The 15,243-nt window shown below is 46.8% G+C and overlaps 1 protein-coding gene across 2 annotated transcripts in view; it reads right to left on the bottom strand.

Moving 5' to 3' along the window:
- The window catches only part of APLP1 (amyloid beta precursor like protein 1), a 46,009-nt gene that overhangs the window by 17,484 nt on the left and 13,282 nt on the right, over nt 1–15,243 (bottom strand). For both annotated transcript variants that reach the window (XM_081962116.1, XM_081962117.1), the window contains exons 5-12: nt 14,354–14,532; nt 13,126–13,406; nt 9,872–10,002; nt 8,082–8,156; nt 5,331–5,489; nt 2,287–2,415; nt 2,013–2,112; nt 1,052–1,186 (exon numbers count right to left, since the gene is read on the bottom strand). In XM_081962116.1, the coding sequence (XP_081818242.1) occupies nt 1,052–1,186; nt 2,013–2,112; nt 2,287–2,415; nt 5,331–5,489; nt 8,082–8,156; nt 9,872–10,002; nt 13,126–13,406; nt 14,354–14,532 (1,189 nt within the window). The remainder of the gene's footprint in view (nt 1–1,051; nt 1,187–2,012; nt 2,113–2,286; nt 2,416–5,330; nt 5,490–8,081; nt 8,157–9,871; nt 10,003–13,125; nt 13,407–14,353; nt 14,533–15,243) is intronic.

Below are 15,243 nucleotides of genomic sequence, written 5' to 3'. Positions count from 1 at the left end.
GGCACTTCAACTGAACACCCTCGGCATTGACAAACTCACTACCAGTCAATTGCACAAAGCACTTTTACTTGGAACAGCTTACATCCTGTGCCATTTTTGCGTAACACCATCTAACAACACCATCTGCTCAACCTAGGTCCTTGGGAAGGACTTGATAGGTGGATAAAAATGCCAAAACCAACCTAAAACTCTGGCTGACTACGCAAAGAACCACAATTAGACCCCAAAGGCAGACACCCAGATGGCAGTGAGTTCCAGAAACAAAAATGAATCAACAGACTGTTTTCCTTCTGCTGATTTTAAAAACCTTCCTTCAGTTTCATTTCCCAAAGTTTCTGATTATTTTCTGTTTCAAACTGTGAATATACTTTGTATGTACTGCAAACTAAGATCTAGTGAGATGTTTCAGAACTAGGTGGCTTTCTCCTTCTACCTTTCTGACCTTTGGCTAGGACCAGGCATGAAATCCTTTAACCTTCGCTCCCAGTTTGGAACCGGGAGCTACAGGGGTAAAATTCAGCAGGTTCTGGAGAACCGGAAGTGGAAATTTTGAGTAGTTTGGAGAACCAGGTGGCCCCAGTGGGGGGGGGAGAATGGAGATTTGCAGTATCCTTCCCCCAGGAGTGGGGAGGGAATGGAGATTTTGCAGTATCCTTCCCCTGGAGTGGGGAGGGAATGGAGATTTTGCAGTATCCTTCCCCTGGAGTGGGGTGGAAATGGAGATTTTGCAATATCCTTCCCCCAGGAGTGGGGAGGGAATGGGGATTTTGCAGTATCCTTTCCCCAGGAGTGGGGAGGGAATGGGGATTTTGCAGTATCCTTCCCCTGCCACGGCCACAGAATCAGTAGTAAAAAAAAATGAATTTCACCACTGGGGAGCTTGCGCGTGGTGCTTCTGCTCATGCGCAGAATGCCCATGATGACGTCTGGGCAGATGGGCAGAGCCTCTTGCCGCCACTACCACCAGTTCTCCCGAACTGGGGCAAACTGGCAGAACACCACCTCTGGCAAGGACTCGAGAAAGCAGTGAGGAGCAACTTATCTGACCCACCTTCTCCATCACGGCTCTCAGCAGCTAGATCCTCGCCACTGTCCATGGGTAAGAACTCTTCTGTGGTGCGGGTCTCAGAGATAGAGGTAGTGAGAAGGTCATTGGTGGACACCCGTTCGGATCGCAGGAGCTCGTCTGGAAGATAGAGAAATGGGAAGTAAGTTTTTTGGAGCCCTATCTTGGAGTTTTGAGACTCTACTTTGTGTGTTACAACAGATCCCATTTTTTTTGCAAAGTTTTTTTTATTTCAAGAGATGCTCAGATTCATTCATTCTTTATAAGGAGGACTTTCCTTCTGATAAAAATCTAGCCCTTCATCCAGTAGGACGAATGCACTTTGCAGATGGACACCTGGCCAGACCAAGGTATTTTACAATTTAAGAAGAAGTAATAATTCTAGGTCCTTGGGAAGAACTCAATAGGTGGATACAAATGCCAAATTCAGCCTAAACATTTGGCTGATGGTGTGATCCACCTATAGGCTCCCTTTACATTGACACTTTTTCTCCTAATAGGACATTCTACAATGTCTATGGAGGCTCTCCATCATCCAGATCATGGTTGCCCTTGCTTTTCCAAAAGGCAGCTGAACTTCCTTGGCTTTTTCCCCCTTGAAAACATTTTGCTTTTCCTCCAAGAATCTTCTTCAGTTCTTCAGTTCAGAACTGTAAAATTTGAGGCATTCTACAGTGCCTCTTCCTTCCTCTGGATACATATAAAAGTATTTCGAAAATTACTTCCCTTGGATTGTAGAAATGATACTATGAGAAAATCAACTTAAGTAACCAATCAAGCTAACTACTGAACTAACTACTGTATAGTACTTAAGAGCAGGCTGACCTAATTGGGAAGACATCTTAGTCTACAAGCAATAGGGTGAGTGGCAAATGGAAGACTTAACTCTTAATTTAAGAGTTGAGGAGGGGTGATATTTGGGATATGAAGGGCATGACCCATGTACCTATGTCTCCTCGGAGCTCCTGGGTTAGCTGGGGATTCTTGTACAGCAACGCAAGACTTTGGTTCATCCGTTCCTCAATGACATGAAGATGAGTATACACCTGGGAAAAGACACAATCATGGAAAATGGTTCCTTCCAGAGCAGTGCTTCTCAACCTTGGCCATTTGAAGATGTGTGGACTTCAACCGCCAGAATTCCACAGCCAGCATGAAACACTGTTCTATAGTAATTGCAAAGGTGCAAGACGGCAGCAATAGGCCAAAGAAAACCATACCTGGAACTTCATTTGTTCAGCCTTTTCAGGATCAGCCGCTGCCACGTGCTGGTAATGGCGGAGAGTGTGGCTCTGATCTTTCTGTTCGGCCCGTACGTATCTCTTCAGAGCGCCCAGGATGCGGTCAGGCTGTGTCAAAAGAGGAGTGTGACATAAATTAGTTGAATCTTGGCTGATTGTCTGCCGTTTCTTCCCTGATTCTCCATAGTTGCTCTTTGATCTGATGGGATCCTCTTACTTGCCTCTCTTGGTTCCAGAGGTGGGTTGCTACCGGTTTGCACCGGTTCGGGCGAACTGGTAGTGGAAATTGGGATGCAGTTACCGAACCGGTAAGGGCAGCAGGCTGGCCACACCCCTGAACTGGTCCCCCGGTCTCCCATGTCATTGCTGGCATGTTTTGTAATCATTTTATAATGTTCTGCACATGTGCAGAATAATCCACAGGCAACTGCGCCTGCAGAAACAATGTGCTTTGGGGGCAAGTGAAGTGCATACGAAGAGAACCGGTGGTAACGCTGGGAGGAACCCACCCACCCCTGCTTGGTTCCTTCCATTTCCGGCCCAGATAAGTACAGGTGGAAGCACAACCAAAAACCAACCAAAGCTAAGCAGAATGAGACTTGGAAAGGCTGTGCACTCGATTGGAAAGCTGAAAAAGACTGGGGAAGTAAGGCAGAGGTAACCTTCTGTGATATTGCCATCGTGGAGACAACATGGACATCTACGTGGCCATCAGGAGCTGAACAAAAGTGATGGGAGACTTGGCTTTGCATGATGTTTACAGGGGCCATAAGAAAAATAAAAATTGTGACTGCTTTCCATATGGACCCTGGCATATTTAATATGCTGAGATCCCCATTTTGGCATACTGTATCATTAGGAAGTAATAGCACTTAGACTCATATACTGCTTCACGATGCTTTTATACCCCCCTCTAAGTGGTTTGCAGAATTAGCCTCTTGCCCCCAACAATCTGAGTCCTCATTTTACCCACCACAGAAGGATGGAAGGCTGAGTCAACCTTGAGCCTGGTGAGATTCGAACTGCCAAATTGCAGGCAGCCGGCAGTCAGCAGAATTAGCCTGCAGTACTGCACTCTAACCAATGTGCCACCATGGCTCAAGGACAAGAAAATGAATATTCAAATTAATAAATCTCAATAAATTAATATTTAGTAAATATTAATAAAATTAATGTTAATTATTTAAATACAATTAATAAAGGAGACTATTTGTAGCTCAGTGTTGAAATGAGAGGTCCTTGGTGCTCTAATCGCTTGTTTTCTTGCAGAAATTTCATTACCCAATCTAGGTAACGTCATCAGAACTAGCACAGATGATGTTACCTCGTTTGCGTAATGAACCGTCTTTGCAAGAAAACAACCAGACTCAGAGAGGACAAGAAAACTGTATTTTACCCAAGAGAATTTCGCTGAAAAATTCTTTGAAAAAAAAAAAAAGAAATCAAACTGAGTGAGAAAAGGAAAGAAAAAACACAGGCAATTTTTTTGGCAGAGCACTTGAAAAAAAAATGTCATTATCCTATCCCCCAATTTAGAGTTAGGAACACAGCACAGAAGAAAGTGGGAGGAATTAAACTCTGCTTTATTTCTGGATGTCATTGCCTAGATGTGACTTCTGGGATTTTAGCAGGAAACCAGTACAGAGAACGATGGTCGGGGGGGAGGAGTAAATGAAGCTCCCCACTTGCCATTCTGCAGTTACCTTGTCTGCATCAGCCTTCTTCAATGCTGCTTTCCAGATGTGCTGGATGACCTAAATCCTCATCTAGATATGGCCTGTGGCTATTCTGGCTGAGGATTTCAGGAGCTGGAGTATAGCATATCCGGAAAGCAAGAGACTTCAGAAAGTTGTTCATACAAGGGAACTGATCATTCCTAACTTCATTTATTAAGAGCACGACTAAACACCACACGGAGGGTGAGTTTTCTCTCACTTTCCTGCCCCATAATTCTGTTCTTTGCCCGTTTCAGGGCATCCTGTGGTGATGACATCACTAACTGCTTCCTCACCGCATGACTATACTTCACGTCAGGGGTCCCTAATGCCTGGTCCGTGGCCTGGTACTGGTCTGTGGCCCATTGGGAACTGGTCCGTGCAAGCAGCGGGCAAGTGTGCAAACATGCAAAGCTGTATTTGTGTGAACAGTGTGTGCAGTGGTGGGATTCCAAATCTTTTCCTACCGCAAAGGTGGCATTCAGCAGGTTCTGACTGGTTCTGACCGGAGAAGTGGTAGCGGAAATTTTGAGTAGTTCGGAGAACTGGTAAATACCACCTCTGACTGGCCCCGTCCCCATCTATTCTCTGGCTCCCGAGTCCCAGCTGATTGGGAAGAAATGGGGATTTTGCAGTATCCTTCCCACCAAGCCATGCCCACAGAACCGGTAGTAAAATTTTTTGAATCCCACCACTGTCCTACCGGTTCTATAAGAGCATGCTTCACACACATGCATAGCGCTCAAAGACCACCCTCGGTGTCAGCGCTGGTGAGCTGAGCTGTTTTTTTATCTCAGCTGAGGCTTTGTTGCGTGGATCAGCTGAGGTAAAAAACAAGGGAATATAGGACAGGGAACGAGGGGGGTGGGTGGGAGGGCGAGGCCAACCAGAGGTGGTATTTGCCGGTTCTCTGAACTACTCAAAATTTCCACTACCGGTTCACTCGAACCAGTCTGAACCAGCTGAATACCTCCTCTGTGTGTGTGTGTGTGTACAAAACCATCCCCTCCCCCTCCCTGTTGCCGCTTCTGATCCGCAGAGCTGGGAAGGTTGGAGAACACTGCTTTACATGGTCTTGAACTCTATGGCTTAAATAATGTTCCCCTTGCATCGCTTGCATACAAGAAACAAAAAGCTAGGGAAGAGCATCTTTCGCTTTGGTGAATAGGTGCTATTCCAAGCTCACGGTCAACTTCGTTTGCGATCCACATGCAGAGTCTGTTTCTCGCTCCCCCAGCTTAGCTTATGTACAAATCTCAGGTTCTGTTCTCCAAGCTAACATTTGTCTTCCTCTACCCTTTGACCTACCTGGGCATGGTCATTCTGTACCGCAGTCAAGTAGTTCTCCAGTGCCGCGCGGCGGTTGTCATTCAGCAGTGCTACTACACGGGCCAGGTGGGTCTCCACCAGCCGCTGGCGCTCTCCAGCCACCTGCTCTTCCAGTGTCTGGAGGACAGATTGGAAGTGCTAGAAAGCAAGAAGAAGAGAGAAGCCATTCAGGGTATTTCAGAATAAGAGTCAGGAGGGACCTTGGAGGTCTTCTAGTCCAACCCTTTGCTCATGCAGGAGACCCTATATCATTTCAGACAAATGGATGTCTGATCTCTTCTTAAAACCTCCAGTGTTGGCGTACCCACAACCTTAGAAGGCAACCCGTTCCACTGATTAATAGATCTATCTGTCAGCAAATTTCTCCTTAGTTCTAGGTTGCTTCTCTCCTTGATTAGCTTCCGTCTATTCCTTCTTGTTCTGCCTTCAGGTGCTTTGGAGAATAAGTTGACTCCCTTTTCTTTGTGGCAGCCCCTCAAATATTGGAATGCTGCTATCATATTATCAACCTTAGTCCTTCTTTTCACTAGACTAGAAATATTCAGTTCCGACAGTCATTCTTCATATATTTTAGAAGCCCCCTAATCATTTTAGTTGCTCTTCTCTGTACTCTTTCCAGAATCTCAACATCTTTTTTATATTGTGGTGACCAAAACTGGATGGAGTATTCTAAGTGTAGTCTTACCAAGGCATTATAAAATGGTACTAACACTTCACATGATTTTGATGCACTAATACTGTATCAGGGGTTGGCTTTGAAAATTTCAGCAACGGGCTCTCTGCCTGGTTGCTTGGTGGGCATGGGCATGGTGGGCGTGGCCTAGTCAGCCTCCTGCACTACAGTTGGGGGGGGTGTGTTTTCACCTTCCCCAGGCTCCGGAGGCTTTCTTTGAGCCTCTGGGAGAGCGAAAACTTCCTCTCCCGGGCTCCAGAGGCCTTCTGAGATGCCTGTTTTCCGCCCTTCTTGAGCCTCTGCATGGGCCCTGCACTTACCTCGGGATGGGATGGGCGAGGCCAGCCAGGGGTGGGATTTGGAAGTTCTCTGAATCAGCCATAACATTAGCTACGGGTTCTCCCAAACCTGTGCGAACCTGTAGCAGCCCACCCCTGATTAAAAGGCAGGTGAATAGGGGCCTGGCAAAAACCTTGCGTGAAAGACCCTGAGAACTTTATTACAGCAAAATATAAAATTATATTCCTGAACACGCGTACAGACATAGGCAGACTCCCTTTTTTCTCCTGAAGGCTCAGGATAGCTCAATAGCAAAGTGACAACATCCAATTCCTTGAAACCCCATAAAATCAGCATTAAAAAGCTTAAAATTTCTCAAGCCATCTACAGAGACAATGACACTCAAACACAACAAAGCCTTCCATGCAGAGCTTATTCTCCTAGAAGCAGATGTTTAATTAATTACCTGAATGTGTTTTGGAAGTTTATATCTTGGCTGTCAAATAAAAACCCAGGATGGCTTAAAACACTTTGTCAAAAAGACAATTAAACGATTGCCACACATTTTAACAGCCTCTTCTGTAGGATAAATGGTGGATTCTAAAAATTTTGAAAAAGAGCAACACGAGCAGCTTTTAAAGACACCTAACTTTAAGGTTTTTAAGGAGAGAACCCAAAAATTCAGTTTCAGGGGAGCTGGCGAGACAAATCTCTATAAAGGAAGTTAGCAGCGATGGGCTTCAAAAATTTCAACAACGGGTTCTCCGCCCAATTGCTGGAAGGACATGGGCATGGTGGGCGTGGCCTAGTCAGCCTCCTGTACCATGCCAGGGGCGGAGGTGTTTTTGCCTTCCCCGGGCTCCGGAGGCCGGAAATGAGCCAATTTCTGGCGTTCCAGAACTCCGGGACCGGGAGGCCCATTTTCCACCCTCCCCGAGCCTCCAATTGGGCCCTGCACTTACCTCGCATTCAAAACAGGGCACGTGGAGACCCAGGGAGGGGCGGGGAGGGGCAGGGAGGGATGGGAGAGGCAGGGCAGGGCAGGGAGGGAGGGACCCGCCAAGTGTGGGATTTGTAGGTTCTCTGAACTGGCCGTAACGTTAGCTACAGATTCTTCCAAACTGGGCAAACCCATAGCAGCCCACCCCTGGAGGTTAGTCCACGATATTTGAAGATTTATTACAAATTACTTTAAAAAAACCAACCCCCCCCCCCAATATTTGGAAACTGTCAGCTATCAATGGATATGCGCTAAGGACAAACGACATCATCCGCGCACAGACAGGCTGAAAGAAACAGATAGGAGGCCATCGAGTGGATTTAACTTTTGTTTTGTTTTTGGTGAAAACATGTTTGGGCTTTCTCTCAGAGTAGGAACCCATTCAAGTTGTTTTCCAATAACAAAGAAGAAAAAGAATGCAACTATTATACACACAGAATAGAATCAAACAACAGACAGAGATGACAGAGGGGCCTTGTAATTCCAGCTCAGCTAAAACGTTTATAACCATTTCCTGAAACTAAGTTGAATTTGTAAATCACCCAAAATGTCAGGCATGGAAATCGAAAGATAATTCTAACAGCTGAATGGAATGGAAAGGACAATGGTGTCACTCTGGGTCAAGAAACCCACCAGTGAGGAATCTCTTGGTTAATCTACTAGTTCACCTAATCTTGACATGGATTTATTTTTGTTAAAATATCTTTATTAAATTTCCCCAAACAAACATTAAAATACAAAGGGAAGGTATTTCCCTGAGATGTTTGGCCAAACTCACCTCATTCAGTGCTTGCCGGTCTGTTTTAGGCAGGTTTTTGGCTTCGTTGTCCGCTTCAGCCCATTCCTTCATCACCTGTGAAATCATAACCGAAGGACAGTGATGTTTGTTATGTTATCATAACAAAAGGACAGGGAGAGGTTTCTGCTGTAGAAATTGCTTCTGGAAAAGCAGTTTCTGTTGTCTGGGGAGATTCGCAATCATCCAGGTCATAGTTGTCTCAGAGGTGCTTTTCTTCCTTGAGGAAGAAAACATTTCGCTTTTCATCCAAGAAGCTTCATTAGTTCTGATGGTCATACTGACCAGGGGTGGGTTCCTGTACCGATTGGTACTGCTTCGCTTCGCTCACGCGTGCAGCCTCCGTGTGCTGCTCGTGCATGCTCAGTGGACTGAAAATTGTTCTGTGCATGCGCAGAAACATGCCGGCAACAGCAAAGAGACCGGGGAACCAGTTTGGGGGCATGGCCAGCCTGAGTCACTGCCAGTTCTGCAACCCAGACCAGATAAATCACCACTACCGGTTCGGCCGAACTGGGAGCAACCCACCTCTGGTACTGACTATCCTTCCATCCCCCTGCCATTGAGCCATTGTCTCTAACCTAGGTCATGGTTGTCCTAAAAGTGCTTTTTTCAACAGGCAACTGGACTTTCTGGTTCTTCTTTGAAGACGTTTTTCGCTTCTCATCCAAGAAGCATCTTCAGCTCTGACTGGATGGTGGGAGCTGAAGATGCTTCTTGGATGAGAAGAGAAACGTCTTCAAAGAAGAACCAGAAAGTCCAGTTGCCTGTTGAAAAAAGCACCTTTGGGACATGAAGCATGGTCTTCTCCTTGTTGCACATTGATTACTGCTCTGCATAGTGACCCAACTTTACTAAGCCGTCAGATCCTGACTCCCAATCTCTCAAAGCTAGAGAGAACTATCTGCCTGAGCAAGGAACAGGAAGCTGTTTTCATGGACTTATAGAACTGTGGAGCTGATCATTTGTCCAACTATCTATGATATGCAGAAAACTATCTATCTATGATGTGTAGGGAAACCAAATAAACCATCCATGGGAGGCGACCATCCATTCCCTTCTGAAAAACCTCCAGAGTAGAAAACTAACAATATCAACTTCACTGCTGACGCTGTTAACTTGTAATAGTGGTTCAACGTTGATCTCTTCCGATATGAACTTTAAGTTAAAAAAACAACAACAACTCATCCCTGATCTGCAAAACATGCAAACTATTTCCCCGTGGAATAATTCTTTAGGAAGCAACAAAAAAGTAAAAGAGAGAAAGAAAGAGAGAAAGAAAGAGAGAAAGAAAGAAGGAAAGAAAGAGGGAAGGAAAGAAGAAAATAAAAAAGAGAAAAAAACAAGGAAAAAGGAAGGAAAGAAAAGAAAGAAGGAAGGAAAGAAAGAAAGAATGAAAGAAAATAGAGAAAGAAGGAAGGAAGGAAAGAAAAGAAAAGAAAAGAAAGAAAGAGAAGGAAGGAAGAAGGGAAGGAAGGAAAGAAAGAAATTAAAAAAGGGGGAAAAACAAGGAAAAAAGGAAGGAAAGAAAAGAAAGAAGGAAGGAAAGAAGACTTAGACATGGCTTCTACAAATAAATATGATTTATATTGCACATCCATCATTTCTAATGGAATTAGATCGTCCCCATCATTGCAAGGGTGCAATCTGTCAAGAGAGATTCTTTGATGGCCCCATGGGTGTGGTCTGAAGTCATCAAACTGAACCATACAACGAAAGCTTGTGTATCTGCAAGCTGAGCAAATCCTCCTTCCTGTCTGTCCAGCCGTTACCTCATTAATCTGTTTCATGCGCCGCTCCTCCAGGTCCATCTTGGCTCGCAGGAAGTTGGCATGTTCATTCCCATCTCCAGGCATTTCAAAATAAACATCCACCCCGTCCGTTGGGCGAGGGGTTGGGGTCACTGGATAGACAGCAGCAATCATGTTACACAAGACCATGCCTTATCGGTCTTAAAAGCAGAGACAACGTAATCTGTTGCCTTTAAAATGTTTTGGACAACAACAACTTTTGGTTCCAGGCTGCACAGCCAATGGAAAGGATTATATAAGAGCCATGACGGCACAGTGGTTAGAGTGCAGCATTGCAGGCTAATTCTGCCGACTGCCAGCAGTTCGATTCTCACTGGCTCGGGATTGACTCAGCCTTCCGTCCTTCCAAGGTCAACAAAATGAGAACCCAGATTGTTGGAGACAATAGGCTGACTCTGTAAACCGCTTAGAGAGGGCTGTAAAACAGTGCCCCCCCAACCTTTTGGGCCCCAGGGACTGATTCCGTGGAGAGAGACTTTTCCACGGACCGGCGGGATGTGGTTTTGCATGCTGCTTGCATCCCGTGGATGGGGCTTTGCTTGTTTGTGTGGCCTGGTTTCTGGTATGCTGTGGTCTGATGCTAGTCCACAGATGGGTGGGCAGGTTGGGGACTCCTGCTATAAAGAACTATGACGCAGTATAGCAATAGCCCTTAGGCCTATCTTCACCATGCTTTACAGCCCCTCTAAGAGTCAGCCTATTGCCCCCAACAATCTGGGTCCTCACTTTACTGACCTCGGAAGGATGGAAGGATGAGTCAACCTTGATATAAGTCTAAGTGCTCTTGCTATATACCAGGGCTCAGTTAGTGGGTGAATCCAGCCTAAAAAACACGGACTTATCTAAAAAGGGAGCTTAGGAATGCAGAGAATGTAAACACTCATCCATTATTGACGGACACTATGAGGACTCGGTATAAGAGACAATCCAATTTCTCCTGGAGAGAGAGGACAGAACTGCAAGCGTTTGCGAAAGGTTTGAGATCTGGCTCAGTGTAATTACGAACAGGATTCTCCCTTGCTCAGAAATTCAACTGCAATCTCTACTCTTCCTGGAATATAATTAAGATTCAATTACTCTCCTCGGTGGGTCCCGATTTCTGCAGCAGCCTGACATCCGATGGATTTGCATTCCAAAGCACGCAGAGCACACGCAACCTGCTTCCTCTGTTTAAAATACGCCTGACCCTGCAGAAGTCACCTATCTCGAATATTTAAAACCGTCCAGGCGTGCAAATCTATTTGGGCACAGCATCCCGCAGTGATTTGTTTCAGGATGGAAGGAAAGCACGCGAGCCCCCTCAGTTCCCCCTCCAAAGGAGGCTTTGATTCTAAGCATCATCTACCCCTTAGTGTCAGGGAGAGCCAGGTTCAGAGCTGTCTGCAAAACAGACTTCCCATTGTGAAGAGGAGGAGGTGATGGGCACTCAGAGAAGCAGCTGAACAGCTGAGCATTTCCTTCTTTCTCAACCTAGTAGTAGCTGGCATCCTGCCTCTCTACTTTCCGTGCCCCAGAGGTCCCTATTTTGCAGGGTCTGTATTCCTCTCTCTTTTGATCTGTCCTTGAGCAACAATTTTGCCGTGGCTGCCATTGCCTCAAAGTTCCGAGAAGGCCTTGAGAAAAATGCCAAAGGTCTTCTCTCATCATTAACAGTCTTCATAGGGTTTGTCTTTTTTCTTCTTCTAGATGAGGGGTGTCAAACCCAAGGCCTGAGGTCCAGAACTGGCCCATGGGGTGCTTAGATATGGCCCACGGGGCCACCCTGGAAATAGCGAAGGACCTGACTGCAGTGCTTCTGCCAGTGAAAACGGAGTTCGCGAGGGCCATGTGAGACCCTCCCTAGCTCCATTTTCACTGGCAGAGGATTGCAGGAGGCCGTCCCAGCTGAAAACGGATCTCGGGAGCCTGTTTTCACTGGCAGAGTGCTCAGGCCACCACAGGCGCCCCCCCACACAAGTGATGTCATGATGACTATGCCCCCCGCCTCCCCCCGGTCAAACACAACCCTGAAGAGGCCCTCAATGAAATCAAGTTTGACACCCCTGTTCTGGATGCACAGGTAGTGCTCTACTTACAACCACAGGTAAGCCTTAAATTTCTGTTGCTAAGCAAGACAGTTAAGTGAGTTTCACCCTGTGTTATGACACTTCTTGCCACAGTTGTTAAGTGAATCACCGCAGTTGTTAAGTTAGCCACAGGGTTGTTGCTGCCCCCATTGACTTTGGTTGTCAGAAGGTCACAAAAGGTGATCCCATGATCCTGGCACACTACTTTCCATCATGAATACATAGCAGTTCTCAATGTCTGAATTTTCACCGCATGACGATGGGAATGCTGCTATGGTCATAAGCATGAAAAATGGTCATAAATCCCTTTTTTTTCCAGTGCTGTTGTAATTTCAAATGGTCACTAAATAAATGGTTGTTAATCAAGGACTACCTGTAATCCACAGATTTGTAACCGTTGCCTATGATGTTAAACTTGACTTCATTGAGGGCTGCATCAGGGTTGTGTTTGACTTGGGGGGAGGCAGAATGGGCGTGGCCAGCTTGACGTCACTCGTGTTGGGGGTGCCTGTGGTAGCCCGAGTGCTCTGCTAGAGAAAACAGGCTCCTGAGCTCTGTTTTCGGCTACGATGGCCTCCTGCAACCCTCTACTAGCGAAAACGGAGCTCGGGAGGGTCGCCCACCTGCAGCCGTCCTGAGCTTCACTGGCAGAGGCACCATGGGCCAGTCCAGAGTGGCCCCATGAGCCAGATCTAAGCACCCTGTGGGCCAGATCCAGTCCCCGGCCCTTGAGTTTGATACCCCTGTCCCATGGCCTTCAGATACTCTGCCCTCCTCTTTTGAAGTCCCAGAACATACAGTTTTTTAGTTTAGGGAGACATTTGAGGATAACCTAACCTCAAATCCATCAAAACAGGCCAAAACGGTTTTTTTTTAAACTTCTGGGGACCATGAAATCACCAGCAACACCCTCTGTGGCTCTCAAGAGGCCAAAAAGGTTTTAGAAAATGATGTTTCCCCTGTTTACCCATTTAATCTAACCATGTGGTCCTCCAGAGAAGCATTAGAGGTCTGCCCTTCTCTCTCTGCGTTGATACGGTCTCTCCCTTGGGAGGTTGAGATGGTAATGAAGAGCAAGAAAGGACATGGACCTTGGAAGGTGCTCTATGAGGTTGACTCTAAAGGTGGATCTTTCTCTCCACTGCTTACCTTTGACATCTTCTTCTGTGGTCTGAGTTGTGGTGGTGATGGTGGTTTGAGTGATGCTGTCATCGTAGTATCCTGGTTCCACGTAATAGTCATCCCAGGCAGTACGGAAACGGTTAGAGTCAGGAGCACTCTCTCCAGGAATCTCTTCCTCTTCTTCCTCTTCCTCCTCCTCTTCCTCTTCTTCCTCCACCTCTTCTTCCTCTTCTTCATCCACATTCCTGTCTTCCTCCAATTCCAAGCTTTCTTCCTCTGTTGGAATATGCCCTGTCGGGACTTTGTTGCTGAAGAAAAGATCCATCGAGTTAAGATCGCAAACAAGTCCCTCAAGCAAGAAGATGCATTTGAGGAACAGGGGAAAGGGACAAGAGAGACTTTTCCCCCTGGGAAAAGGAAAATATTCCTATTCAACTATATACCCCTGTAGGAGCAGGGTCTTCAATTCTGCGCTATTGTTTTGTCTTTTAATGGCCCCTTAATCCCTTACATCGGGGTGGAGTCGGGACAACTAAAACGGAGCTGAGTGTTTACTAGCCAGATGCCCTTCCTGACACCAATGCGGAGTTTTTAGCAGATAATTTCTCATTGTGCCCAGAGAGAGAAACATCTGCCACTACCTAGGATCGAACTCACAGCCTCCTGATCATGAGGCGAGAGCTCCACCTCTAGGCCCCAACACCACTCTTCAATTTTGTGCTAATGAAGCGATAAACCGTATGTATGCATACATACCAGTGGTGGGTTACGACCGGTACGCCACGGTACGTGCCTACCAGTGCCTGCCAGGAGCAGCAGGTACAGTTCCGGTACAGTGCTCCGGAAGGCCCACCCGCCCACCTGCGCTCCTTAGCGGTATTTGAGTTGTTTGGGGCTTCTGCGCACACACATGGAGCGCATGGCACATACACAATGCTCCGCCGAGCAGCTGGAGCGTCACAGAGCATCGCGGGTGGTAAGTACGCATGCATGCTTTGCACATATGCGCCCACGCCGCACGCATTCATGTGATGGCCGCCTGGCTCCATTTCACTGTACCGTTTGCCCCGGGATCTGGAACCCACATATATGCACACATATATATCTCTAAACATTTCCTTGCAGATTTCCCCTTTAAGATCCAGGTCCAGGAACATTCTAGATGAAATACGCTTTGCAAGGGGTAAGATTTGGCCTCAGTGTAATCTTAACCACCTTCCTACGCAGCTGGATCTGCTCCAACTCATCGGCTCACCTGCGCAGGGCTTCCTCCCTTAAATGGGCAAGCACCGGGGGACCCTCCGTAGCTTGCTCCAACCTGATGGCCGGCGGGCGTGAGGGGCAGCACACATACTCCACGCCTCGGAAACGGTCGGCTCCACAAGGCAGTAGCATGCCGTAGCTGTGTAGCTCAAGATGTTCACCACTGCAGGCCTGCAAGGGGGATATGAACAAGGTGAAAATGTGCTGCAATGCAGCCCCCAGAGACTGTTTCACACGGCATGGTGAACTTGCCCAGAGTGCCATGTAAACTTAGGCCATACGTTTTGAGTTTTAGCATGTGAACTCAGGTAACCGACGCGAGAAAAGTATCATTCACTTAACGCAATTGCAGGCTGTGAAAACTTGTCAAGTCTTACTAGGTAGACCAGACTGGAGACGTGACCAGATGAGCTAATTCTACTTTACTAGAAAGCTATATTAACAGCATCTTTCATGTCTGAAAATACAATTCTACCCCCGTCTCCTTGCTTCCCCCCCCCTTTTCATGACCCTGTAATCTCTTGCATCGGGGTGGAGTCGGGATGACTGAATGGAGCTGAGCATTTACTGGCCGGATGCCCTTCCTGATGCCTACATGGAGTTTGCAGCAGATATTTTCTCTTGGAGCCCACAAATATAAATATCTGCCACTACCTAGGATGGATCTCACAGCCTCCTGATTGTGAAACAAGGGCTCCACCTCTAGGTCACTACACCACTCCTACCCCCATCTCCATCTCCAGGTGCCCCCGGCATGAGTGGTGTCAAGCTGGCCATGCCCACCCCGGCCGTACCCCCTTCCCCATTGAGACTGCTCTCAATGAAATCGACTTTGACACCCCTGTTCTATGGTTTCTCCTAGACTGTGGCATGATCACCAAA

Source organism: Natrix helvetica (assembly GCF_964273705.1).
Source record: "Natrix helvetica genome assembly, chromosome: 9".
Classification (NCBI taxonomy): Eukaryota; Metazoa; Chordata; class Lepidosauria; order Squamata; family Natricidae; genus Natrix; species Natrix helvetica.
The sequence above is the reverse complement of the archived record's forward strand: the minus strand, read 5'-3'. Positions and strand labels throughout refer to the sequence as shown.